Consider the following 24,858-nt stretch of genomic DNA (forward strand, 5'->3'; position numbering starts at 1 on the left):
GCAGGATCTTGGCCCACTTGGCTCTGCAGGATGGAATTCTCATCACATTTGGTGGGAGTCCGTTCGACAACTCGGCCCTGTCAGGAAACTATCAATGATCTCCCTCTAGTCGGTCAGAGGGATTCAAGCAAAAAGACGGTGAGATTGGATTGGGACAAAAGAAGGATTCAGGATTCAAGGTCGACCGGCGCGAAGTTCTTCCTTCTCATTTGCTTGGTCTGGTTCGATATATTCCGAATTCTGCTCGTCGCCATCCTCCCGTCGCAGAGAATCTGTCATCCCAAGGCCAAGAGATGCGACAGGTGTATGGCAGAGTAGCATCAGCGAAAATCGCCGCCCAGGAAGATAAAAAAGGAAACAGTCCGACTCCGAATCCCCCGCGCGTCGAGTCTTCACAGGAAATGTCCTGGACCGATCGAAATCAGTCAATCAGAACGTGGAAGTGACACAAATGCATCGGCCGCTAAAGTGTGTTCCCGCAAATCTCCTGCATGCTTTGCTCCACCGTCACGCTCCGTCTGGTCGCTAGTGGGCGCCGTCCTTCGTGTCTGGCGCTCTCATTTGTCGCAGCCCCGAGGGTCGTGCATGGCGATAGCGCCCAACCAGGGCGGCCAGGACGCAGCATTTCCAAGTCGGGGGGATCCTTTCTCCCGTCTCCAGTCCTCTCAGATCCAATCATGGGTCTCGGAAGCTCTGAATGTGTGAAGAAGCCAAGAGGGGGATTTGGTGGGCACTGGCCGGCGATTGGTGGCGAGGATGCAGCGGTTGCGAAGGAAGAACTGCGTATCACCGAAGGCAAATCAGGTGGTGTCGGTCCCTCCGTTGGCGCCAAGTTCAGTGTACTTTCGCAGTATGTATTCCTCATCCTTCGCTCCCTTCGCTTCCCATCCCTCCACCACATCTGAAATATGACATGACTCCTCCATTCCGCTAATCGCTCATTCCTCGTATTGACTGTCTGTGCGGATGTGATTGCGGTGATTCGAAATCTTATCTCCCCATCTCACTGCTTGTCGCTGGATCGTATCACTGGGGAAATCCCAACTTTATCAGTCAAATCAGCTTGCCATGTCCTTGTCGAAGAGATCTATACGTGCAACTCCCATTGACAAGGCGAGCGATTGAGGAACACTTCCATCGCGTTGGTAGCATTTGACCTATATCACCTTTCGCCGGACGAAAGCTACTCAATAAATACGTTACCTGCCTCCCAGTCATCATGGGAAGGCTAATCAAAAACCACTGGGGCCGATTAATTATCCTCACCGCTGCAGCTTGTACGCTCATTCATTTTCCCATTCATTGTGTTTCTACATAGAATGACCCGGAAATGCTAACGGTTGACCCTCATTCTAGATCAAGTTGGCAGCGCGATCGAGGGATTCATCTGGCCGAAAGTATTCTGGGACTTCATCACCAAAAACCTCAACGGCGCGGTGGCACCAGTCCCCGTCCTTCAGATTCTCAACCTGATCATGGGCCTGCTCGGTCTCGCCTGGGAATGGCCTCTAAAATACTTCGCCGGAACCTTACCGCATCGCAGCATCGAATTTCGACTTGTACTATATCCACTCAGCGCTCTACTGTCGGCGCTCCTCTACCAGGGCACGGACCCTGCGATCTACTACTTGGTTGGCATCGTGGTGTATTTTTGGGCATATAGCGAGGGCGAGGTATGTGCATCTATCTTTCGGCAGCTTGGAATCTGTGTATTGACTCTTGCAGGTTGTATGCCCGGAGCCATGGACATTACCGAAGCGAAGATCTCTCAAGGTATAGCATGACCTTTATACGCAGCGGGCGGGTTGCGACTTTACGATTTTAACGACATTTATGGCATGAGAAACGGTTTTATTGGGGCATAATGGTTCTCTGGGAAACGGAAGGCGTTCAATATTGGGTAACACAAAGAATAGCTGTCAGTGATGGCCGGTTCAATGCGGGTGATCAACCTACTGCCTGCGACTCGATAATAGCATAGTGCTCTCTGTATTATAGTGCAGCGATACAAATAATGCACATACTCAACATCCTCAACATCGTCAATTTGCTGTAATCTGACAACTACATACTACTTATATATATTTATTCGCACGGACTACTATCCAGAAAACCTACCTACGTCTTACGGTCAGGCTCTTCCTCAATAACAATTATATATCCCTAGTGAGACGATCCCCACAGCTACTACTACATCAACAATTTCATAACAAGCTATAAAGCTGGTATACGAGCATTAACAGAATAGCCAACAATAACCAAGATTCAAAATTCTTATCCGCAGTTCCAAAATCAATTACCATATTTGACCAAACTCAGCTTCTTTATGCAGAGTTTATGCATATACTATTAGATAAGCACAATTCACATATATGTATAAGCACGTGACTAGGTGGCCAACCTTCCCGATAAAGTTTAGTCTCTCCTCCCTGTAAGGGCATCGCAATGCTCTCTCTGCCTTCAAAACAGCAGAAAAAAAAGACATCAAGGCTTCATGAAACCATTCGCCACCATTCCTATAAAACCATCATATCTCTATACACTAATCTCAGAACCCACTAATATAATATACCGCCAGACTCAGACCTTCCGAAAGCCTCAACCCATGCCTCCCACCGCCGCCGACGATGACGTTCCCGTGAACAAACTGACTAGCTTCAATGGACGGCTGAATCAGTATTTCCATAGCTCGAAGAATCTGCACAGTGGGAGAGACCAGATCACGAAGTCGGATGTAGTCGGTTTGTCGCAGGGTGGGAGTTCGCAGGATGATAGCTCAGGCTCAGGTTCGGCCTCGGCCTCGGCCTCGGACTCGAAACGAAGACTACGGTCCTTCGATCACGATCAGGATGTCTCAAACAGTACGGAGTCGAATCCAGAGTTGACTTCGATACCTACATCGAAACGACGAAAGGGCAACATCCTACTTCCATCACGCACGACTCGCTCCAACTCAACAACCACCGCCGCATCACCGTCGACCTCATCCTCGCCACAACCACAACCTCAATCACAACCTCAATCTCCAAACCCTCAATCAAAACCGAAACGCACGTCCCGCTCCCGCCGCAAACCCTCCTCCACCGTCACATCATCCACCACATCCTCCCCCTCCCCTCAATCCTCACTCCTCCGCGACACAATCCCACCAAACCTCACACTCCTCTTGGTCGGCGTAAACCCCGGCATCCTAACCGGTACGACCGGCTACGCATACGCGCACCCATCAAACCTCTTCTGGAAACTCCTCCACTCATCAGGCATAACGACAACCCGACACCCCCCCTCCGACACCTACCGCCTCCCCTCGCTCTACAACATCGGGAACACGAACATCGTGGAGCGGCCCACGCGAGACGCCAGCATGCTCAGCAAGGCGGAGATGGACGCGGGGGTGCCGGTGCTGGAAGCAAAGGTCGCGGCGCAGCGGCCCGAGGCGGTGTGTTTGGTGGGGAAGAGTATATGGGAAGCGGTGTGGAGGGTGCGCAAGGGGAGGGGGATCCGGAAGGAGGAGTTTAAGTATGGGTGGCAGGGGGAGGGGGAGAGGATGGGACGGAGTGAGGGCTGGAAGGAGGGAGCGCCGGTGTTTGTGGCGACGACGACGAGTGGGTTGGCGGCTGGGATGACGATGGCGCAGAAGGAGGAAGTGTGGAATGAGTTGGGGAGGTGGGTGGTTGGGAGGCGAGAGGAGAAGAAGGTAGTAGAAGTGGCAGAGGAGAAAGAGGAATCGAGTTGAGGGTCATATATACACATCTACAGCGAAATCAAGTACCTGCAATGGTATATGCTATACTATTTGATGATGCAAGAATCTACCATACCATCCCTAATCCTAGGTAACACACACATGAACACCTCAAATCGAAAAGCTCAGAAGCTCAACCCATCATGCCTCGTAGCGTAGTAGTGTAGTAGAGTAGTAGTCGATCAACAACCCGATATCTCATAAACAACTCGGGGAGATAAAAAAAAAAAAAAAAAAAGAACAAGGTAGGAAAAAGAAAATACAAGCATGCCATCATTCCCAGAAAAATGGCAGATTACGGCCATTAGAAATTACCGCGTGATCATAGCGGGACCCTTGCTGTGGTTGGTATCACCCTGGTGTTCCTTGCCCTGTGCACGTCGTTAGTATATACCAAGGTGGTTGATGAATGGATTGAAGTGGGCAAACATACAGGAGTCACCTGGTATTCACCCTTCTCGAGGATCTTCGTCATGCACTCGTCTTCGTCGGTGGTTCCGAATTCGTTCTGCAAAGTAGACTTGCTGGCTCCGTCAAGGACACCTTGGGCGCCGTGCCTAAGTGGGATGTTAGTTGGCGGACTTCACCTCAATGGGTTGAGATAGGATTCAACTTACTTGTGAGTGACAAAGATCTTCCAGCCGTTCAGCACATTGGCCAGAGAGATAGAGCGGTCCTGGCGCCATTGTTCGAGGATCTTCACATCGTCGACGAAGACGATGAAGTCCTCGGAAGTACCCTTGTAGAAGATCTTGGTGGTGGTGTCGTTGGCACGCATATTGGAGGTAGAGATTGAGTGGTTTGGAGAAGTGTTTTTGTCTATTGAAGACGATAGAGAGGATGCAGAAGGGAAGAGAGAATGGCGTGGTGCAGTCGGTTTAAGTATGAACGGCTGATGACGTCACCAGGTTGGCAGGCGGGGACAATCACGCGGAGAACGATGTATGGAAGAATAGAGGATGTTGGGTATCAATGCGATCAAAAAGCTCAAGGTGGTCTTAAGTCAAGTAAGATAATGCTTCTGTGAAATTGTTCTACCGTAAAACCTCGACGAGACAGCCTTTAAATGCTAGAACTTCTGGTGGGATGTGGAAGATGCGGCCAACCCTCGACGTCATAGCTCTGCCCGGCTACTGCGCACGACTCCCTCTTGCAAGCTTGCAAGGGATCCATCCAACTGGGGCCCTCAACCCATTCAATGGACCACTTCTTTCCCTCTGTCGCACACCGGTGGAGAGCTTGCTCGGCTGGGAATCCGAATTCCCTCACCTATTGCAATCTTCTCCTAGTATTGATTGTCATTACGTCTCGCCAAGCACCACATCATCAGCCCACGCCCCGCCGCCATCGAATCGAGATGAATAAAATAGTAACGTCGTCTAGGCCTCTTATGTCATGCTCCTGATGCAATACTGCAGCCTGCCCCCATACTGGTTGCATCATCCCCCTCCACCAGCCAAGCCCATACGGGGGTTCCTCCTTGCCCTTCGTAGAGACATCGAGTTGAATATCGTTCGGATGGAGGATTTCACCGAGGGGCTTTCGAGACTTTCATGGCTTCCTTCCCCCTTGCTAATGCATATCTGCGAATCAGGGCTCGAGGGCTGCTTGGAGCTGCTTTTGCGCCTCAATGTCTTGCTCCGCCCAATTGTTCCGAAGTTGTAACCCGGTAGAATACGCCCTCTCTCGAGATCGTATTCCGACTTGCGTTGCGTCATTTCACCTCGACGGCTGTGGTCTGGAGTTTCCTCCTTTTCATGATGTTCTTCGTTCATTCTGCGACTAGGCAAATGTGCAGAGCTGGATCGCCTGTGTATCCCGGGACGGAGGCTGAGCCGCCTCATAACCGATCCAGACCCAAACAGAATATCGCCCTTCGTCAGTATCATTCCCGGATAAGGCAAGGAATCGCGCGTGTATATGGGTGAAATTACCCGTTCTAGCCGGACGCGCTCCTGCCTCCTGCTCGTCAGCACCAGAGGTGGTAACGAAGGCGTTTTCGGCCGCTCAGTTACCCCTTCGGACTCAACATCGGCTGTCCCGAGTTTGTGTGGACAATGAGTCTTTTTGATAATTACGTGCTGTAGATTGGACTCTGTCCGGGGGAATGACAATGGATGAATCGGAGACCTGCCGACTATGAAAGCCTCCGGATAGCAGGGACTATCCAGCGGCTGGAGATCCAAAGACAAGAAGCAATATTTACTTTGCTCGGAAGAGACTGGTCTCTGCACATCAGCCGATGTTGCCACAGATTTAAGCAGCCCGGTTTTCCATAACTTCTCCTCGTTGGCACTCGAGGCACTCAAAACAATTTCGAACCTTTTGTCTTCGTGGTGGAAGACTAGCTTCCATGAAAAGTAACACTTATGGCAAGATAAACCTACCTATCATTGAGCGCAGAATGGATATCGGGCCAATTGTGGCTTACCTTGTCCGTTCCTTGGTGTGTCAATTTTTACATCAGAAGTATACAGACACATCACTGCCTGAAGCCTTCGGAAATCATCGTGTACTCTGGCAAGGAGGAAATGATTCTTGAATAGAACGCAGACCATATAACCACCCGTCAGATGATTGGACGTTTGATAGGTCACATGGAGTACACCACAAAGACCTATTGGCCCCAGTTGACGATATACATTATGCACGGTCGTCTATAAGACAAGATACGGTCTTAGTGTATGCGATCCTGCGGGGTAATTGTTTGGACCATCGTACCTGTTTGGGAAGATCTAACATATCTTGCAGCAAAAGAGTTTGATGGGTGAGCCTCTTATTAATCGGGTTGCTAGGGGCTTCGTTGATCTGAGCAACCGTGGCACGTACACCCTCCAAAATTTCTCGTATGCCATCATGAGCAGATGGATCATCCTGGATATGGGTCCATTTGAGCAGCTCTTGAAGCAGCAGTGGGTATTTGCAAAGCCGTTGGATAGGCTGGATGTTTGGGTCAGAAAGGTCCACAGACTCCTAACCGAGTGACTGACTTGCCTTTATAAGAAGATCGTTCAAAGACATGGATTTGTTTGGCTCGAGGGTCCGGCTTTCCATAGATGCCACTGACTTTGATAGAGCTTCGATGCCCTGGTCGAGGATGGGCCAATTGGGTGCTGAGCGACGTAAGAGATCCATATCTTGCGTAAGCTGCTCGTAGTGGCTGCAGAAATCTCGATATACTACGAATGACGTCGACTTCGACATATACTGTCAGCATCGGAAGAAAAACCGAACAATTCTCACCTACCAACTTGTCAATCTCACGGGCGACCTCTAGCACCTCGCTGGTTTCTGCAGTGACTGCTTTGATGCGGAGGTTTAGCCTTGTGTTAGGATTGCGTGTCCTCGACGATCTGTTCTGAAAAGCCTTGAAACTAAGATCGACTGCATTGGGGTGTTTCGGTACTTTGTTGGATATTGCTTGGTCAAGCTCCATCCCAGGAAGGCAAGACATAGGCGTCAAGGTCCGTATTCGATTCAAGAAGGCATCGTGTATCCCGCGTATCAGTTGAAGGTTGTGATAAATCTCCAGTCTTGTTGAAAAAAGGAGAAGGATCTGAAAAGCAATAGTCAGCGAAGAGGACCAAACATGGCGATTGCTTAATGGAAGAAAAGACATGCATCGGTAAGAGCCTTCAGCCCAAGAACATAGTCTGACTCGGTGACTATTATCTCTTGCAGAGCTCTGCGTCGTTTGAGAGCTCGGTTGTGTGCTTCTTCATCCATAACCCAGCTCACAGGCCTTGCACTCTCCGTGGACTGTCGCACCTCCGATTTGGCGCTACTATAATTTGTCGTACTTTGGGTGGCACCTCTTGATCTCATGACACTCTGGCTTGCGATACTCATTGTGTTCGTTTTAACTGTGCCCAGATGAGAAGAATGTCTTGATACTGCCTCCCATTGCAGCTCCTGTGTCGCAAGATTCAAGGCATTTTCACCGCGGTTTGATGAAGCATCAGACCAGCCTTCAACGTATCTCTGACCATTCTGGCGGGGATAGTATCGTTTCTCTCGAAAACTTTTCACCCATCGTCTAAACGGGAGAAAACCAGCCACGCCGTCTGTGGATTCAAGCAAGTTACCGGTGTCCACAAGCCTCCCCTCCGCATCAGGGGCTCCGAGGGAGGGGAAAGGCTTTGGGCTAGCTCCGTCCAAGTCAGTCATTATGACTGATGAGCGTATTAGCGTCAAAGAGAATTAAGGAAAGCATCTGAAAAGTTTGTTTGAAACGGCGACACATTGTCTTGGATTTGGCGAAGTGTCCCTTGGCGGTCCGAGAAGCAGGTTGACAGGGCGAAGGAAAATGGAAGCCACGACCAGATGGAGATGGATGCCTGACAAAGAAGGAAGCAAACAAGATGGACAGAATGCCTCAATCATGAGGATCGGTTCAGGGAACTCGAGTAAACACCTGCAGTAAAGATCAGATGTAAACTGTATAGACAAATGATAGTTAGAATGATCTCAGTCCAGTACTACCAGTTCTATTTGTGACTCAATTCAGAAAGTCGTTATATGTTTCTAGTATATACTAGACTATAGTCTTAGTTATGCGGATGCACATCTTGTACAGAATCTACCAGTGAAGGTAGCCATTTAAAACGTGACCCTGCCAAGCCCAGCAACTCCCCCCAGATTTCCGCGACCCACCAGTCCGATAGCTGTCGCAACAACCTTCTGGACGAGAATCTATTGTATTATAGCCCTCCCCGATCATGTTCTACCTGTCTTAACCTTTCCTTAGAATGGGCATCCCCATGGAAGATAATATCCACGCTCCTACTGTGTCCTCCGGACCTACGTCCGGAGAGGCTCCTCGCGATCTGGCTAAGCTGTCGATGACCGACTTGATGCAAGAAAAGGAACGCATCGAGGAAGAGCTATCGGCGCTCAGCAGTGTCCTTGGCTCCGTAAGTGTGCCCGTCTCTACTGACGGATGTCTCGAAATGGCCACTGTGACATAACTGACAATGCATATCTCCAGCATGGCGTGAACATGAACACCACTCTCACAACCTTCGACGGATACCCACGAGACGATATCGACATCGCCCAAAGTAAGAAGCGATCAACAACTTGCTTGTCCATCTACTAAGTCTATCTTAGTCCGTACGATTCGAACCAAGATCATTCGACTTCGCAACGATCACAAAGATACCATGACCCATCTCGAGAAGAAGGTCCACGAACAATTTACAAACTTGCAACGCGCACAAAGCTCTACGACTGCCGATAATTCCAACGGGACCAACGGAGCACGGTCGGACTCGAATGACACCTCTCTATCAAATGCAGGGGCACTGGGACCCGCATTTGCAAGAGTGAACAGCGTCGTTCCTGCAAGCCCCGCCGATCAGGCCGGCTTAAAAGCAGGCGATGCTATTCGCAGCTTTGGAACTGTGAACTGGATCAACCATGAACGTCTGACCAAGGTTGCAGAACTCGTTCAGCAGAATGAAGGCGTAAGCACCACCCCTCTTTTACAACCCCTACATACCCAGTCCTATTGGCGGATTTGAATGTCCGATCTCCTATCTTCAAGCCTTCTTACTGACCCCATCCAGCGAGCCGTCTCCGTAAAGGTTATCAGGAAAGATGAGTTGGGCAGCAGTGCGGATTTGGACCTGGAGCTTACACCACGCCGTGACTGGGGTGGTCGAGGTCTATTGGGCTGTCATCTGGTCCCTCTCTGAACGGAATAATCGGGAACTGGCTGGTGATGCAATAGGTTAAATTGGCGTTTTCATTCAAATTTTTCTTTTGTTTGTTTGTTTTAACCTCGGGAGAGGGATGAGATATGGCGACATGCTTTGTTTATGACTAGTGTTCATTTGTCGGAACAGACCATAATTGCATTCTGAAGGCGTTTTCTCTATGAGTATGGGTACGAGTAAAAAAAAAAATAAAGTAAAATAAAAAGGATAAATAAGCAATCAGTCTGGTTTGTCTTTTGTCTGCTTCGGATCGACCGCTTTGTGCCGCAATCCCGCGGGGCATGCATGCCTGAGGCTCCACAGCACGTGACCGGTCGGCGTGGGTGACCGACGGGCAAAAATTCCATCACCAAAATCGCCTTTCATTCTGTTCCTCCCTATCCTCACGTCGCTCTCCTGGACACCCCTTCTTCCATCGCCTCTCCCCCGTCGCCTTTATTTGACGGCTTATAATACACGTCTCATCGTGTCCCCGACTCTTTCACTCCTCTAATCTTTTTTTTCGCCCTTTTTTTCACCTCACATAAACCATCACTATGGCTGAAGCGCAGGCCCCACCAACCTTCAAGCTCGTCCTTGTCGGTGACGGTGGTACTGGAAAGGCAAGTTGGATCAGTTATGCCCTATGCTGCGTTGATGTCTTCAGATACGAGACGTCTGTCGCTGTCTTCAACACCTGAATCTGTCGAGCCTTCTTTGTTTATCCCACTCCCCGCCGTTGTCAACAAAAAAAATTTCTCCCGCCTACCAAAACATCGACATGAAGTATCACTAACACCCATCGACTACAGACCACCTTCGTCAAGCGTCACTTGACTGGCGAGTTCGAGAAGAAGTACATCGCCACTCTCGGTGTCGAAGTGCACCCTCTTACTTTCACCACCGTATGCCCCGCCAGCGACCCCGCTTTGGCCGTCCCACCGCCCGTGTTTTTCGCTCGACTAACCTCTATGCCAGAACCTGGGAACGATCCAGTTCGACGTGTGGGACACCGCCGGTCAGGAGAAGTTCGGTGGTCTCCGCGATGGTTACTACATCAACGGCCAGTGCGGTGTCATCATGTTCGATGTGACCTCCCGTATCACCTACAAGAACGTCCCCAACTGGCACCGTAAGTTTATCAAGATCCGCGCGTTCGCGTCGATGAAAGCGCTGGGATGATTGACCATAAACTGCAGGTGATCTCGTCCGTGTCTGCGAGGGTATCCCCATCGTGCTGTGCGGTAACAAGGTCGATGTTAAGGAGCGTAAGGTGAAGGCCAAGACCATCACCTTCCACCGCAAGAAGAACCTCCAGTACTACGACATCTCCGCCAAGTCCAACTACAACTTCGAGAAGCCCTTCCTGTGGCTCGCTCGCAAGCTGGTCGGCAACCCTCAGCTGGTAAGACATCCCAAAACCACAGCCGGTATCTCTAATCACCAACTAACATCCCCTTCCAGGAATTCGTTGCTGCCCCTGCTCTTGCTCCCCCCGAGGTGCAGGTCAACCCCGAGCTCCTTGCCGAGTACGAGAAGGAGATGAACGCTGCTGCCCAGATGCCTCTGCCCGACGAGGACGACGCAGACCTCTAAGCGCAGGGTCAATGAAAGGGATAGGGGAAGCAGGCATCCGCCATGCGCAACCATGGCGAAGATCTCTCTTCCCCCAATGTTTGTTTCGTTATGCAAAGTCTCCAATTACGATACAACGAATAGCGGTCGGGGGATAGGCCCGAGAAACGGTCGGCATGATTATGCGTTTGCAATATTACAAATAGTAGTCTAGACTCCTTTATCTTCAAAGTTCTTTTTTTTTCTTTTCTTTTTTCCCCCTCGGAATCAAATCATGACCAAAAAGCAATCTGTGACTCGCGACCTTCTACTGCCTTTAGGATAGTCTGGAAAAGCGAACCAATCTTCCACCTCATTCATAATAACTTTAAAATCTACCTCGTTAGCCTATCCCCTAAACTTAATTCTAGGCATAGAGAAAAATCCCTCAACATCTCAATTCCATCCAAAGACACATCCGACACTGAATCCTCCAATTACTACAGAAAGCGGCGTCATGAATTTGAGATTCCACGGAACAGGAACAGCGCACAACAATGGACATTGTGGGTGACGTCATGATGTCTTTCGGGTAAAGGACTTGACCTGTACGACGCTCAGGGCCTGCATCATTGACTAGTGACTAACCCACATGTCTAGGTGCTTCCCTGCTAACATGCCTAGAAGTTCGGGGGAGGGGGGAGATAATATTGGAAATACCCAGAAGATTTCAACGAAACTTGAATGGTACGCAAGAACAGAAGAACGAGAAAGAAAAGAAAAGAAAAAGGCGATCTCTAGAATTGAACAAACTGGATTACAGAAAACAGAATAATGTAGCCGAAATGTCTCAGATCCCTCGAAAACCAGACCAATGCTCTAAGAAAAGAGACGGTAAGTGAGGACGCAGAACCATGCAGATGGATGGGTTCCGGAAAACATCCCGGCACGAATTTCGTGCTCACAGTGCGAGGAATTTGATCTATGCAATGGAGTGTAGACGAGGACAGAGAGAAGACATGGAATGAATACACAAAAGCAGAGAATATGCATAGAAAGGAAGGGGAATATGGAAAATTAAGGGGTATCTTGGATTCATTGGATAAAGTGAAAACGCGATTGATCAAGTTGCAGAAATCCGCCAACGCCGTGTCGTGGTAAGATTAAGGTATTCAATGGACACCCTGGACAAAAGAGTTAGCATGATTGCGTGTTAGCGGATTAGAACGGAAGACTTACAAATAAGTAGGCCAGCTCTCGGGTCCCCAGTCGAGAAATGTTCTTCGAGGCATTCTCGTCTAGAGCTCCCTCAATAATTTCTCGCTTCTTGTCCTGGAGTTCGAGAATGCGGTCCTCGACTGTTTTCTCTATCAAAATCCGATGGATTTGCACTTCTCTCAACTGTCCGATTCGATGAGCACGGTCAATCGCCTGCTCCTCAATGTACGGGTTCCAGAATGGATCGAGGATGATAACTTGGGAGGCGGCGACAAGGTTCAGACCAGCGTTACCAGCCTTCAAGGACACCAGCATAATCTTGCAGTCAGGGTTGTCGGTAAACTCGAGCACCGATGAGTTCCGGTCCGCGGGTCTCATACTGCCGTCATAACGCCGATAGCCCCATCCGCGTCGCATGATTGGAACTTCAAGCAAGTCTAGCAACGCAGTAAATTGGCTGAAGATAATGGTCTTTTCACCCGCCTCGCCGTTCTGGACGTCATCCAAGATTTCCAAGGTTTTATCTATTTTGGCGCTGGATATCCAGGTCTTCTCCAGACGACGGAGATATTTGCGTTTGGACTTCAGGTTTTTCGACGATTCCTTCTTCAGCTCGGCAAGGGTCTTCTTAGGTTTCTGGGGCAATTTCCCTTTCGCTTTTCCTCTGCGTTTCGACGAACCAGAGGTTTCCCCTTCGTCTTCGTCATTTACAATGAATCGCGATATGCTGTCCTGGTCGCTGTCATCACTGTCGTCCTCTTCCTCTTCGGCAGGCTTGGGCAGTTCCAACTCTGCAGGGTCGTCCGACTCGTCGGGGAAATGAACTTTCTTGAATGACATGTGATCAGTGATTTTCTTTGGGTCAACCTTGCCACGACAGTTCGGGCACTTGACATCGACGCTGCCATCGTGGCCTTGTCTCACGGACAGCTCTGGGTCCGAAATTCTTGAGAAGCATTCGGCGCAGGTGCTATGGCCGCAGGGGAAGAAAATGATTGGATTATCAACGGCATCGATACAAATGGGACACTCGAGGTCACTGTTTCCTTTCAAGCGGATGACAACGTCATTACCGAAGGCCTTCGCGTTCTCAACAAGATCCAGCTCGTCCGTGTTCGCGTTCAGCTTGACACTAAAATCCTTGATCAGGTGGGGATGACAACAAGCTTGCCGAAGTCGAAGGAGCAAGACAAGAATGTTGGAATAATTCCGTCCAATAGTACCAGCTTCGAGGTATTTGTTGAACTGGAGTTGGGTCTTTGCCTCAAGTGCCGAGTACAGTTCCTGCTCATCGTCACTAAAAACGGCATGTACCTTTTCGGAAACCCTCCGCGGGAGATCAAGAATCGGTTTGCCGTCGATCTTGGATTCCTTTGTTCGTCTCAAGAGAACCGCCTTGAGCAAAACTTGCAACTGCCTCATCGCCTTGTCCTGCGCACTGGCACTGGAGCCCTTCAGCGGGCGGGTAAAGTCCTGGGAGCATATTTGTTAGACAGTCGATGGGAAGGACTATAAAAAAGAATCAGTGTACTTACACGATTGAATCTTTCCAGGTGACAGTAAGGTCGAATGCGCAAAAACTTCAACAGAGAATGTAGCTCCTGAACGCTGTTCATCATCGGAGTCCCACTCATGCACCAGCGGTAGGTGGAGTTGAGACGGCAGCATGCTATCGCAGCCTTTGTATTCCGATTTTTGATGCACTGAGCTTCGTCTATGATGATGCGGTACCATTTGCTAGTTGGACCAAGGCATGGCATTCCTTGAATGAGTGCGCTAAGAACAGTCCGTTCGTTGGCTCCAGATTTCTGCAGTTCATCATACTTGTCGCAGCGCTTCAATTCGGAAGACAAGGTCCCAAAGGTAGTAAGAACCACATCGTATTCTTTCAGGTCCCTGAAGCCCACGGATCGTTTGTCGCCGTGTAAAACGTAGACACTCAGTTGGTGTCGGCCGGGCTTTAAGACTCTCTGGATTTCTCGCTTCCACTGCTGCATCAGTGCAACCGGGGCAATGATGAGCGTTGGTTTTCTCTCTGGATCCTCAGAAGGTCGGGAGACCATCAGAGCAATGGCCTGGATTGTCTTTCCTAGTCCCATGTCGTCTGCAAGAATGCCACCCTTCTGGTCCTTTTCCTCTAGAGATTTCATCCACGACAGCCCCAGCTTCTGGTGCTCCAACAAATTAAATTTGAGGGCTTCAGGGGTGCCTTCCCGGTTTTCCTTCGAGATCTCGGAATCGGGTCTGATGGTCTCAAGTAGTTGTTTGATATCCTCGTTGACTTTCTGGGGATCTTCCGCATTGTCGTAGATATCACTAGAGCGTGGTTAGCTACTTTATTTCACTGACTGTGTTCAATATTGACTCACTTCAGCATGTCGTAATATTCTGACCCACGATGGGATGGAAGTGTATTGGCAACTGCTCCATCGGAAAGTACTCCATTGGAAAGTGCTCCGAAAATGGACCTCCCTGCATGTTCAAACAACTGCTTTCCCGCATTGAGCCTTGCCAAAGTGCTTTGGAACACATTTGGCCCGTACACCGGACCTGATGCACCTAGGCCACCAGAACCTGACGGGTTTCCAAAAGGATCTGTCTCGGGATGCCTAGGCATCCATGAATAGGGGGGTAATCCGTCAGTGTAATGATTCGATGGGCTTCGAGTGTGACGTTGAAAATCACCTTCGGTAATTTCCGCGAGGTCGCTGTCGTCGCTGTCTTGGGCTATGGGGACGGGATAGCGATGGGATCCAAAGCGACTTCTATCGGGAAGTGATGGAGCTCCAAAACCCAAGTGGCCGGAATCGCTGGCTTGAGCTGGCACAGGATTGTGAATGGCATTGTTGGGCTCGCGATATGATGTCCATTGCTCGCCCGATCCCTGAGCTGAAGATGATGGTACCGGGAAAGCCGAGTTTCTTGCATGATGAGCAGGGCTAGCCACCGATGATGACGGCCGCTGAGGTTCCTGGAAGCCTTCATTAAGCCTACGGGCAAACTCTTCATCTCGTCGCTCCTGTTCTTTGCGCTCCTCAAGCCATTGTTCGGCCATCCTCTGTTCCTCCTGGAGGCGCTGCAGAGTATCCTGGCTGTCTAAACCAAGCAGTTTTCGCAGTTCATCAGCACCATCCCCTATTTCTCCATCCTGTTCATCCGCCAGGCCGCTCCGGCTCGACTGAGCGCCAGGGCTAGACCTTTCCGATGGTCGGCTGGTTCGCACTCGCTTGACTGGCAGTTCAAGATCATCAGTGAAATCAGTGAAATCTGTTTCGGCATCTTCATCATTCTGAGCACCAATATCCTCATCGCGCTGACGCTTTCGCACATAGGAAGGCGCCGCGAAAGGGGGCAAGTCCGGACGATGGTTTGGCTGGGATGGCCATGGCGGAGATGGATCATCCAGATCATGGAGTTGTGGCTGGATCCCATTTGCATAATCTGCGGCGCCATCCAAAGACTGTCGAGCCTGGAGACTGGGGGGTGGGTCACCGCGTAGTTCCGCCAGACGCGCCTGGAGATCATTGATGGTGTCTATAATCTCCTGTCTTTCGAGGACGGCATCGGGTCGTTCCTGGTCCAAGCTTTGAAGGATAACTTGATTCAATTGAAGATCATCCAGAATGTCGTCGATGGACGAGTGGTTTGTCGAGGATGCCATGGCTTAAGTCCGACGACGAGTCGTGTTGCACAGATCTAGAGTTCTGTTGGACTTCTGTCCACGGATTCAAGGCCCCACGTCTAGCCAACAGGAATCTATGCGAGATTAACAAGATAAACTGCTGGCCACTGTCCTGGATGAAACATGTGAAAGTTTTGGTGGACTAAGATAGAAAAAGAACACGGGAGTGCAATATAATAGAGAGATGATCGGTCTTGGCGGAGCACAATCCGATGTTAAGAAAGGATGACGGAAGTCGAAGGACGGGAAACGTCAAGGAGAATCAAGAACAAAAGGCAACTGCGGTTTACAAAGAACATACAGCAACTCAGAAGAAGGACTCAAAGGCAGTACACGCAAAGAAGACAAAGGAAAGGGAGAGACAAAGAAAGATGAGGATGGGGTGAATGCCGTCTAGAGAAAAGTGACGGCCGTCGCGTTGCTGCAGGGGAAAATCCGTGATTCCGCCAAGTCACGGGATTGGATCCGTCATCACCGCCTTCTCTACGGGTTTATATCTATCACCTTAATCTACCGGGATGCTCCAGGAACATCTCTGCTCATTCCCCTAGGCAGTGCACGGAGCAGACGCCTAGGCAGCGGTAAGTCCATGTTGGACAGAGGAGAGGACCTTCGACAACGAATGGAATGGGTTCCAGTGTATCGAACAGACGAGGTCAGTCCATATGAAGAAAAGAAAGAAAAGGGGAAGAGGAAAATATAATTAGAAAAAGTCTACACTGGATTCTGTCGACGACTAATCGCAAGGCCTGCGAGTTTAGTGTCTGATCGTTTTCTCCGGGGTACACACGACATAATCAATAATAATGATGGGGTAACGTAGCAGGCCTAATTTAGCCTGATTCATGGGGCATCCAGGCATCGCGCAATGCTTACCGCATTGGGACAAGGGAGGGATGTCGTCCGTGGTCAATTCCAGGCACAGGACTCCGTAGACACTCCATTCAAGTCTGTGGAGTTACGCAAGAAAGAAGCAAGAAAAGAAACGAGAGCGGAGACCGGGTGCAGATCTCCATCGGCCATTTCTACGGAGTATTGAGAATAAGACGAGAGTTGATCACAGGAGCAGCCTCGGTCCAAAATGCCGCCCGACCGCCTGCGTTCACATGCCCCGAACACTCCGGGGTAGCTTCCTTGGTCGAACCCCGGATATCCAGTCGACTCTCTTATTTAATATCTCTCCTTCCCCGTCATTCTAACTTCCATCTACCTCTTGAACCCCCTGTCTATTATTCCAAACCCTACAACTAGGTACACTATCAACCATGGCTCTCAAGAACGGTGAGCTCTCCTCTTGGCGAATGGCGATGTCCCCGGTCGCCTGAACTCCATCCTCCCTCCGCTGTCCGCGACTCTAGCTGACGTTCATCTCTTGTCGCTGCCAGACGCTTTCCCTTCTTCCGCCGCCTTCGACGTGATTAACGCCACCCTCCAGGGTGATGCGGCCGAGCGCAAAGACGCCGTCGACAAGGCCAAGGCCGTCGTCGCCTTCAACCTCAAGAACGCGAAGGGAGAGGAAGACAGCTGGTACCTGGATCTCAAGGAAAAAGGGGCCGTGGGCAAGGGTGCTGCTCCTCCCAACGGAAAGGCCGACGGTCAGTATCTACCCCTCTTGGCACTGGATCGGAGGGAGAATAGCAGTTCCGTACTAATGCCCGGTGATGATCTACAGTGACCCTTACGCTGTCCGACGAAGACTTCGCTGCGCTGGTGTCCGGCAAGGCCAACGCGCAACGGCTGTTCATGGGAGGCAAGCTCAAGATCAAGGGTAACATTATGAAGGCAACGAAGATGGAACCCATCATGAAGAAGGCCCAAGGCAAGGCCAAGCTATAGATACCCTGCTAGTTCTATTCTTTTAAATATTTCTGACGGTTCCATGCTTTAATGAATCCGATCATTTTTTCATTCATTTCATTTATTTCATTTACATTTACTATGCGGTCGCATATCCCTGTTGACCGCGATATGCCACGTTGTCCTGTATGTTTGTCTGCGGTATTTTCTAAGCTGATAAATCCAATACGACCTCAGATTTGTCTACAATCAACATCTTGAAGTTTTTCCTACATCTGAGGACGCGTTGGAATTGATTTTTCCCCTATGAATCTGTGTGTCTGGTTTATTTTCTGTAGTTGCGCTCGACTATATATTTGTTGGGGGTTGGCAATCCACGCTACCATGAACGTACAGAGTAGAATTTCTTAACACGTCTATAGGATAGGAAAGGCCTATAACTAAATATAACCCTCAGTTAAATTGCACACGGAAAGACATTATTCCTCTTATCTGGACGCATCTGCCTTTGCTGCAGATCGTCGGCATACAAGACGTCATATTCGTCGGCCGCATGATTCGGACTTGCCATGGAAACAAGGCAACTTACCTGAGTGTGTTATAGCGTTACGGGGGTGTTGCCCCACGGCGCTCTCCGTGGGCGGCAACTCCTCCAAAGATTACCGTTCAGAACGGTCCGTGTTGTCAGGGCTGGTAACGGTAAACGGAGTATAGCAGAGACGAAATTGCCTCTGGTCTCTGAGAGTCCAGATAGTTTATAAAGGCATTTGAAGATCATTGTCATGCAAATACAGGGTGCCCCATAGGTGTAATCACCAAGCACAATGTCCACTTAATCGACATGGTTCTCTCCCTGGCAAGATTCGAGTGGGTGTGAGAATCCCGCCAAGAATCGGCGAGCAGGCATCACGTGAGGGTATTTTTCTGCCAGCTGAGCCTTTCTCTTCGCCCTTCCGCCGCCGAACGAAAAAAAAAAGTCGCGAGCCGACGATTTGAAGGCCAAAAAAAGCAGCTCCGTCAAACATCTCCTATCCCCGACAAGGCAAGAGCGCATCGAAAGGGATCCCCTCTCCCTTTCTTCCTCGAAAACAAAGCGCTTTCATCGTTCTCAACCATCCTATCTCCCCCTAATTACACTCATTGTGCTCTTCAAAGAAGAGCATTGGCCTTGGTCGACTCATTGCTGCGGATAACCTCGCGCGTTTCGCGATCCATCCCCGACACTCCGAACGAGCGCGTGATCCTTCGTGGTCATCGTCTGTCAGCCTCGGGACGATAGTATATATTCCTTGGAACCTTCGCTGGTACCAAGACGACCGTTTCCTCGCCCTTTGCGCGATTCGTGGACGACGCTGCGACCGTAATCGTCCGATCCTTGAACGCCAGTTGCGGACCGGCACAACCAGGGTTAAACCACCCACTATTGTTGATAAGAGCCGGTCGAGCCTAGAAGAGAAGCCCCGCGCGACCTTCAGACCGCGACCTGTGGATGGAAAGAGCGGAGTTGGATAGCTCTGTTCAAAACGTGGTCTAAAAGAAGGGGCTGTTGGACACCTTCCGCTCAGTTAGCTTGCGAGCAATCAAAAGCTTCAGACGGAGGGGCTTGGGTGCGATAGATGTCTAAAAGAGGGGCTCAGGGTCCTCAAGGGGACAAGGACTCCGATTTATTTGCTTTCAATATGTCGAGCACACCGGACGAGAAGCCCCAGCGGGCGACGGCCGCTCAGTTGGCGAACCGAAAGTAAGTGAATGTAGACCGACCTTTGCGACCAACCCTTACAACCGGAACTTTTCTGCTTTCTGCACCACTCACCTGCATTCACTTCCTGTGGCCATGGAAAATTTTGCTACCTGACCTCCATTCACTGTCGAGCGCGTCAAGTGTCCATGTTTTGTTTTCCTTATTTCTGCCTTCCCCCCTAAAATCCTGACTCTCTTCCTATTCCGTCTCAACCTCTCCCTGGCAATTCTCTATCATCGTCAGAATCTGTTGCAAATCAATTCGAACCCACTCTAACGAGTCCTTTACAGAATTAAGGACGTTCGAAGACGTCGTCCGAACTCTTCAACCCCAAGCACGACGGGTGCCTCTTTCAGCGGACCCTTTAATTCTCTTGATCCCAACACTGTCTCTTCTTCGTCAGCTGCCCCCCAAACCGCTTCTAGCAGCTTTACATTTGGACAGTCTCAAAGCTTCCCGGGCGCGAGCTCAAATTCTAGCCAACCTAGCCAGAACGGAGGAGGGTCGCCGTTTTCCTTTGGGTCTGGAGGCGCTAGTAGCTCCTTCAATTTCTCCGGCGGAGCACAATCCTCAAACAGTAATCCTTTTGCTACCATGAATTCAGGTGCTAATCAGCAGCCCCCATCCGGCGGAGGCCAATTTTCTGGCTTCCAGGGCAGCATGTTTAACCTGCCGGCGGCTGGAAGTCCAGCGCCGGCCCAGCAGCCTCTGCCTTCTGGAGGTCTGTTTGGAAACAATTCGCAGCAACCCAGCACCTCTGGAGGTATTTTCGGCAACCCTGCAAGCAGTGCGCCCTCTGCTCTGTCTGGAGGCGCGGCCACGAGCGGAAACCTGTTTGGATCCACCAGTGCTACCAGCAGCACACCCCAACCCAATCTCTTTGGTCGATCAAGTCCCGATAAACCTTCTCCATTTTCCCAGTCGTCTGCACTTGAGGAGTCGATGCAGACGTCCCCTGATGCCAAAAACAACGCATCTCAATCCAAACCCACTCTGTTCGGTGCTTCTGCGCCAAGCTTTGGAGGTTCCACCAGCTTTGGTAGCCCTGCTGCTGGAACTAACTCTGTGTTTGGGGCTGCACCATCGACTACCGCAGCAACTCCTTCAAAGCCGCTCTTTGGAGCGGGACCAACGGACTCACCCTCTTCGTCGGTCTTTGGTGCCGCCACGCAGTCTACCTCCGCCAGCACTCCTGCAGCTTCTACTCCAAGCACTGCTCCGGCGACTTCCACCTTGTTCGGCTCCACCTCAGCTGCTAAGCCAACCACGCCTTTCGCGAATCTTTTCGGTGGTGCGTCGACCTCGTCAGCCACGCCGAAAGCCCCGGAGGAGAAAGCCGCAGAAGAGAAGAACGGAGAACCTGCACAGTCCAAACCTGCATTCCAGTTCACACCCTCTAGCAGCACTGGCCCTTCACTCTTCCAAAAGAGCGAGACGTCTGCGGCACCGGCCAGCGGGATATTCCAGGCTCCAAACACCGGCAGCAACCCCTTTGCCCCCAAGCCTGCCGCGGCCCAGGAGCAGGAGAAATCGGAACCCGCGTCCCCGAATCCCTTCCAAAGCTTGTTCTCTCCTAAGCCTGCCACTCCGGGGCCAACCACATCGAACACGCCCGCTACAGAGCAGAAGCCTCTGCCGTCCGCAGCCCCGTTGGGTAACCTATTTGGATCGAAGACCAGTACGCCTGGTGGAGCTTCTCAGACGAGCGCCCCATCGGCCCCGGCTACCACCGCTCCTCTCTTCTCCGCTCCCGCTTCAAGCCTAAATGCATCTGCATCTTCACCCGCGCCTTCTCTGTTTTCTACTTCGACGGGACCTAAGCTGCAGGAGCCCGCGACAGCTTCTCCCGTACCCGCACAAAGTCCGTTCAAGCCTAACGGTGTGAGTTTGTCGTCACCATCTGTGTCGACTCCCGCTAGTGCGAAAGCACCGACCCCAAGCTTTGACCAATTGCAGCCTTCCGGGCTTCCGGGTAATTTGAGCCAGGAGACCAAGAAGGAAACGGGCACACAATATCGCATCCGCATGCTCAATGTCTCCTTCCAGCGCAAGATCGCAGAATTGGATCCCAGCACCGATGATTTCGAAAGTATCATTGGATATTATTCGCGTGTGCGTGCGACTCTTTCGCCGCAAGTCGGAGCACAAAAGCTCAAGCACAAGATCGAGGATGGGCAAAATGTCGCTGCCGAGGGACCTTCCTCCAAGAAACCCCGGCCGGATTCTACCGCCGATCTAGACACTCCAACCAAGGCCACCCCGTCTACTCCGACGGCGACTGATGCCAAGAGCAGCAACAAGAGGAAGTCGCCCGAGCCAGAAGGCGACGATGGCCGTCCTGAGAAACGTGTCAACGGAGCCTCCACGACGGCCAACATCTTCGCCCAGTCATTCTCAAAGTCAAAGACTTCCGAGACCGATGACGACTCTGCCAAGGCGAGCCCTGCTACCCCGGCCGGTGCCTCTCCTGTCAAGGCGCCATCCCTCTTCCCCACACCGTCTGCCTCGTCTCCCGCAAAGCCCACTTTCGGTTCGCCTGCAAAGACCACCGAGAATTCTACCCCGTCACTCTTCGGCTCCTCTGCGTCAGTCTCCAAACCCACATTCACGGCACCAACCGCGAACGCCACGGCTGCCCCTAATCCTTTCGTTTTGAAGCCGTCTGGAGACAAGAACGCCGATGCCGCATCTGGACCTCCTAAGTTCAACACCGGACCAACCAACTTTTTTGCCCAATTCAAGGCCCAAGCAGATAAGACCGCCGAGAAGGAGAAGGCCAAGCGCAAGGCCGAGGACTTCGATTCCGATGAAGATGATGAGGCCGAGTGGGAACGTAAGGATGCCGAGAAGCAGCGTCAGAAGCGAGAACAATTCGAGTCCGATTCCTCCAAGCGGTCTGTATATGTGCCAGGCAAGGGTTTTGTTTTTGAAGATGTCAGTGCCGGTGGTTCGAAAGAAAAGACTGCAGAATCCGATACCCCCACGTCCGAGGCCGGCGCCTCGGTCTTCGACACCAAGGGCAAGTCGGCTGCCAGCTCCAGCAACATCTTTGGTCATCTATCGGCGACCCCATCGGAGGTGGAAGAAGACAATGACGCAGATGACACCGAGGAAGCTTCTGCTGCCGGCGACGACCAAGATGAAGGATCAAAGAATGCCTCTCTTACACCAAACAGCGAAAAGGCGGCCACTCCTGCACTGACCGCAAATGAAAGTAGCGATGACGGGGACTTCACCAAAGCCCTTCAGAAGACCAAACCGGCCGATAAGGCCACGACCAACGGGCCGACCGAGTCAAATGCCGGCGGCCGCAGTTTGTTTGATCGCGTCCAGTACGACGATGAGGGCAACCCGAAGCGGCATGGCGAGGAGGAGAAGCTTTCGACCTTCTTCAACTCTTCCAAATATGCGTCCTCATTCAACTCGCCCGCCCCATCTACTCCCAACCCCTTCGGCCAACCGGCGAAGGCGCAGCCCGATCAAGTTGCCTCTCCATCTTCCAAACCAGCGAACCCGAATCCCTTCGGCAACCTTTTCGGTTCCTCCACCAACTCGAGCGCTCCCACTCCGTCGATTTTCGGTGCCAACAACAATGGCACCCCAAAGCCAACCAATGACCAAACCTGGAAGATGAACTCCCCCATCAAATTCGCCAGTGACTCGACCGCCTCCTCAGGCCCCAAGATTGACTTTTCGGCCTCAACATCGACGTCAGGCCAATCCAAGCCGCTCTCAAATCTCTTCGGAGGCGCTTCCAGTGGGTCTAACTCTTCCACTGCCGGCACATCGTCCGCCACGGGCTTCTCTTTCGGGGACCCTTCGCAAAAGCCGGCGTCCTTCCTCGCCCCATCCACCCTTAGCTCCGCGGCGCCTAGCCGTACACCCACCCCTGGTGTTACTACCGACACCGGGGCTGAGTCTGGAGATGGTGAAGCAGCCGAGTCTCTCCCCCAGGTTGACCTCTCTCGAGGCGGCGCTGGCGAAGAAAATGAAGACATTGTGCTCGAGCTTCGTGCCCGCGGATTGAAGTTGCTACCTGCGGGCTGGGAGAGCCAGGGCATGGGATATGTCCGGATCTTGAAGGATCGCACCACTTCACGTGGCCGGATTCTTCTCCGCGCTGACCCCAGTGGAAAGGTGGTTCTCAATGCCTCCTTGATGAAGCAAATCAAATACAACGTTTCCGGCAACAGCGTACAATTCCTGGTGCCTCAAGTTGAAGGAGCTCCCCAGCAGTGGGCGGTCCGAGTCAAGAAGGAAGAGGTGCAGCGATTGGGATCTGCGATCGAAGAGACCAAGTCCTAGTCGGTCAACTGTTGTTTTCTTTTCTTGTCTTGTTTTCTCTTCGTTTTTCAAACCATCTCATGAACCGGCGCAGAAGACTGATTGCATTTCCAGCAAACTAACGATGTTTTTGTTTTTCCCCCTTTTCTTTTTTTCGCCCGGGTTTTGCAAGAATGGCTCGGCGATGTATTATGGTTGGTTTTTGGTTTTTGCTTTCTTTTCTTGATTTAATAGCATAACTGCCTTTGTTTTTCAAAAGCCATCAGACGAAATGGTTGCATGGATCGCATTGTTCATCATTAAGATGTTTTTTCTTCCTGTTTTCGAGTGGTCAACCGACTGTTTTCCTAGTGTTCCGGAAATTTTGGCTCTTGACAAGCCTGTCTTCTCTTCTGTTTCTGTTTTTCGTTGTCTATTTGTTTGCCGACAGCCTGACTTCATTTGCATCATTCCATTCAGCGCTGTGACTTCGTTTGAACCTCCGGGAACTTGGCAGAACCATCTGGTATTCGGTGGGCATGTTTCATTGCAGGTTAGCGGATCACCAAATTCTCCGAGAGGGTCAATTCAAGTAATTGAATCTGAACCGTCGGGAATATCGGGCAGGTCTGCCATACCTGCAGGGAGCTTCCCACTCGAAACTAGGTAGAGCTTCACCATTTTCCTCGGGAGGGTCAACAATTCCCGCTGAGTGGACGATGGTCTTACACTTCGGCACAAGCATTGAATATTATTATGGGATATCTGTCATTTGTCAATAACTGAACATCGAAACCGGTTGACCAACTTGTCTGTTTGTCTTGTTCTTTTCTTGTACATACCCTGAGCCCTCATAGAGATTAGTTCATGTGACTGGAAGCTATTCTGCGCAACATCGATTCTATCTTGTCTCTATTGGCATCAAGTGGTGGTTAGATAGGAGACCTCGAACATATGCAAAACTAAAGAATCATCCACATAAGACCCACGAACAGATCCTCACCGTGTCATAATCCACATCTCCCACCGAAAGCCAGAGAATTTAGAAGGAAGTCGCGAAACCACCAAAATCTGTGACCTGGACAGTAAACAGAAGAAGCCATGGATGGAATCAGGGCCATGCATGCACCCAAGAGCTACCTCGCTTAGCCCGTCCAAGCGG

At 50.9% G+C, this 24,858-nt stretch overlaps 9 protein-coding genes across 9 annotated transcripts; 6 read left to right on the forward strand and 3 right to left on the reverse strand.

Annotated features, from left to right (window-relative positions):
* Positions 1 to 720: 720 nt before the first annotated feature.
* On the forward strand, positions 721 to 3,736 carry P170DRAFT_508345 (mismatch-specific DNA-glycosylase; the record flags this gene model as incomplete). Its single annotated transcript, XM_024854561.1, has 4 exons — positions 721 to 1,277; positions 1,357 to 1,673; positions 1,726 to 1,773; positions 2,579 to 3,736. Exons 1-4 carry the CDS (start codon positions 1,220 to 1,222, stop codon positions 3,734 to 3,736), a joined length of 1,581 nt encoding a protein of 526 aa, XP_024705427.1. The 5' UTR covers positions 721 to 1,219.
* A 320-nt stretch (positions 3,737 to 4,056) lies between these two features.
* On the reverse strand, positions 4,057 to 4,764 carry P170DRAFT_508346 (SBDS family protein; the record flags this gene model as incomplete). The annotated part of the gene is made up of 3 exons (XM_024854562.1): positions 4,363 to 4,764; positions 4,179 to 4,302; positions 4,057 to 4,116 (listed from the first exon to the last, which is right to left on the reverse strand). Exons 1-3 carry the CDS (start codon positions 4,521 to 4,523, stop codon positions 4,057 to 4,059), a joined length of 345 nt encoding a protein of 114 aa, XP_024705428.1. The 5' UTR covers positions 4,524 to 4,764.
* P170DRAFT_454737 (putative Rho guanyl nucleotide exchange factor) lies at positions 4,757 to 7,912 on the reverse strand (the record flags this gene model as incomplete). Its single annotated transcript, XM_024851471.1, has 6 exons — positions 4,757 to 6,128; positions 6,177 to 6,402; positions 6,467 to 6,685; positions 6,740 to 6,940; positions 6,993 to 7,301; positions 7,394 to 7,912. The coding sequence occupies 6 exons, from the start codon at positions 7,910 to 7,912 to the stop codon at positions 5,185 to 5,187; spliced, it is 2,418 nt and encodes an 805-aa protein (XP_024705429.1). The 3' UTR covers positions 4,757 to 5,184.
* Positions 7,913 to 8,505: 593 nt separating this feature from the next.
* On the forward strand, positions 8,506 to 9,441 carry P170DRAFT_355734 (putative 26S proteasome non-ATPase regulatory subunit Nas2; the record flags this gene model as incomplete). The annotated part of the gene is made up of 4 exons (XM_024844105.1): positions 8,506 to 8,658; positions 8,733 to 8,805; positions 8,855 to 9,210; positions 9,313 to 9,441. 4 exons carry the CDS (start codon positions 8,506 to 8,508, stop codon positions 9,439 to 9,441), a joined length of 711 nt encoding a protein of 236 aa, XP_024705430.1.
* A 388-nt stretch (positions 9,442 to 9,829) lies between these two features.
* Positions 9,830 to 11,379, forward strand: P170DRAFT_380516 (Ran family GTP-binding nuclear protein). The gene is made up of 5 exons (XM_024845532.1): positions 9,830 to 10,064; positions 10,254 to 10,346; positions 10,420 to 10,573; positions 10,641 to 10,846; positions 10,906 to 11,379. Exons 1-5 carry the CDS (start codon positions 9,999 to 10,001, stop codon positions 11,035 to 11,037), a joined length of 651 nt encoding a protein of 216 aa, XP_024705431.1. The 5' UTR covers positions 9,830 to 9,998; the 3' UTR covers positions 11,038 to 11,379.
* Positions 11,380 to 11,742: 363 nt separating this feature from the next.
* Positions 11,743 to 16,279, reverse strand: P170DRAFT_404902 (P-loop containing nucleoside triphosphate hydrolase protein). Its single transcript, XM_024846556.1, has 4 exons — positions 14,583 to 16,279; positions 13,749 to 14,529; positions 12,235 to 13,686; positions 11,743 to 12,179 (listed from the first exon to the last, which is right to left on the reverse strand). The coding sequence occupies exons 1-4, from the start codon at positions 15,872 to 15,874 to the stop codon at positions 12,168 to 12,170; spliced, it is 3,537 nt and encodes a 1,178-aa protein (XP_024705432.1). The 5' UTR covers positions 15,875 to 16,279; the 3' UTR covers positions 11,743 to 12,167.
* A 728-nt stretch (positions 16,280 to 17,007) lies between these two features.
* P170DRAFT_435321 (SCP2 sterol-binding domain-containing protein) lies at positions 17,008 to 17,994 on the forward strand. The gene is made up of 3 exons (XM_024848912.1): positions 17,008 to 17,176; positions 17,281 to 17,490; positions 17,568 to 17,994. The coding sequence occupies exons 1-3, from the start codon at positions 17,161 to 17,163 to the stop codon at positions 17,729 to 17,731; spliced, it is 390 nt and encodes a 129-aa protein (XP_024705433.1). The 5' UTR covers positions 17,008 to 17,160; the 3' UTR covers positions 17,732 to 17,994.
* A 1,146-nt stretch (positions 17,995 to 19,140) lies between these two features.
* On the forward strand, positions 19,141 to 23,863 carry P170DRAFT_136419 (RanBP1 domain protein). The gene is made up of 2 exons (XM_024842443.1): positions 19,141 to 19,433; positions 19,724 to 23,863. The coding sequence occupies exons 1-2, from the start codon at positions 19,309 to 19,311 to the stop codon at positions 23,736 to 23,738; spliced, it is 4,140 nt and encodes a 1,379-aa protein (XP_024705434.1). The 5' UTR covers positions 19,141 to 19,308; the 3' UTR covers positions 23,739 to 23,863.
* Positions 23,864 to 24,415, forward strand: P170DRAFT_136420 (uncharacterized protein). Its single transcript, XM_024842444.1, has one exon. The coding sequence runs from the start codon at positions 23,989 to 23,991 to the stop codon at positions 24,364 to 24,366; it is 378 nt and encodes a 125-aa protein (XP_024705435.1). The 5' UTR covers positions 23,864 to 23,988; the 3' UTR covers positions 24,367 to 24,415.
* The last annotated feature ends 443 nt before the right edge of the window (positions 24,416 to 24,858 follow it).

This window comes from Aspergillus steynii, assembly GCF_002849105.1.
Source record: "Aspergillus steynii IBT 23096 chromosome Unknown P170scaffold_3, whole genome shotgun sequence".
NCBI lineage: Eukaryota > Fungi > Ascomycota > Eurotiomycetes > Eurotiales > Aspergillaceae > Aspergillus > Aspergillus steynii.

Coding starts and splice junctions, on each gene's coding strand:
- P170DRAFT_380516 (XM_024845532.1), top strand. CDS start 9,999: ATGGCTGAAGCGCAGGCCCCACCAACCTTCAAGCTCGTCCTTGTCGGT. Junction 10,065..10,253: donor GTGACGGTGGTACTGGAAAG/GCAAGTTGGATC, acceptor CATCGACTACAG/ACCACCTTCGTCAAGCGTCA. Junction 10,347..10,419: donor ACCCTCTTACTTTCACCACC/GTATGCCCCGCC, acceptor CCTCTATGCCAG/AACCTGGGAACGATCCAGTT.
- P170DRAFT_136419 (XM_024842443.1), top strand. CDS start 19,309: ATGTCTAAAAGAGGGGCTCAGGGTCCTCAAGGGGACAAGGACTCCGAT. Junction 19,434..19,723: donor GCTCAGTTGGCGAACCGAAA/GTAAGTGAATGT, acceptor AGTCCTTTACAG/AATTAAGGACGTTCGAAGAC.
- P170DRAFT_136420 (XM_024842444.1), top strand. CDS start 23,989: ATGGTTGCATGGATCGCATTGTTCATCATTAAGATGTTTTTTCTTCCT.
- P170DRAFT_435321 (XM_024848912.1), top strand. Junction 17,491..17,567: donor TCCCAACGGAAAGGCCGACG/GTCAGTATCTAC, acceptor GATGATCTACAG/TGACCCTTACGCTGTCCGAC.
- P170DRAFT_404902 (XM_024846556.1), bottom strand. CDS start 15,874: ATGGCATCCTCGACAAACCACTCGTCCATCGACGACATTCTGGATGAT. Junction 14,530..14,582: donor GAATATTACGACATGCTGAA/GTGAGTCAATAT, acceptor ACCACGCTCTAG/TGATATCTACGACAATGCGG. Junction 13,687..13,748: donor ACCTGGAAAGATTCAATCGT/GTAAGTACACTG, acceptor ATATGCTCCCAG/GACTTTACCCGCCCGCTGAA.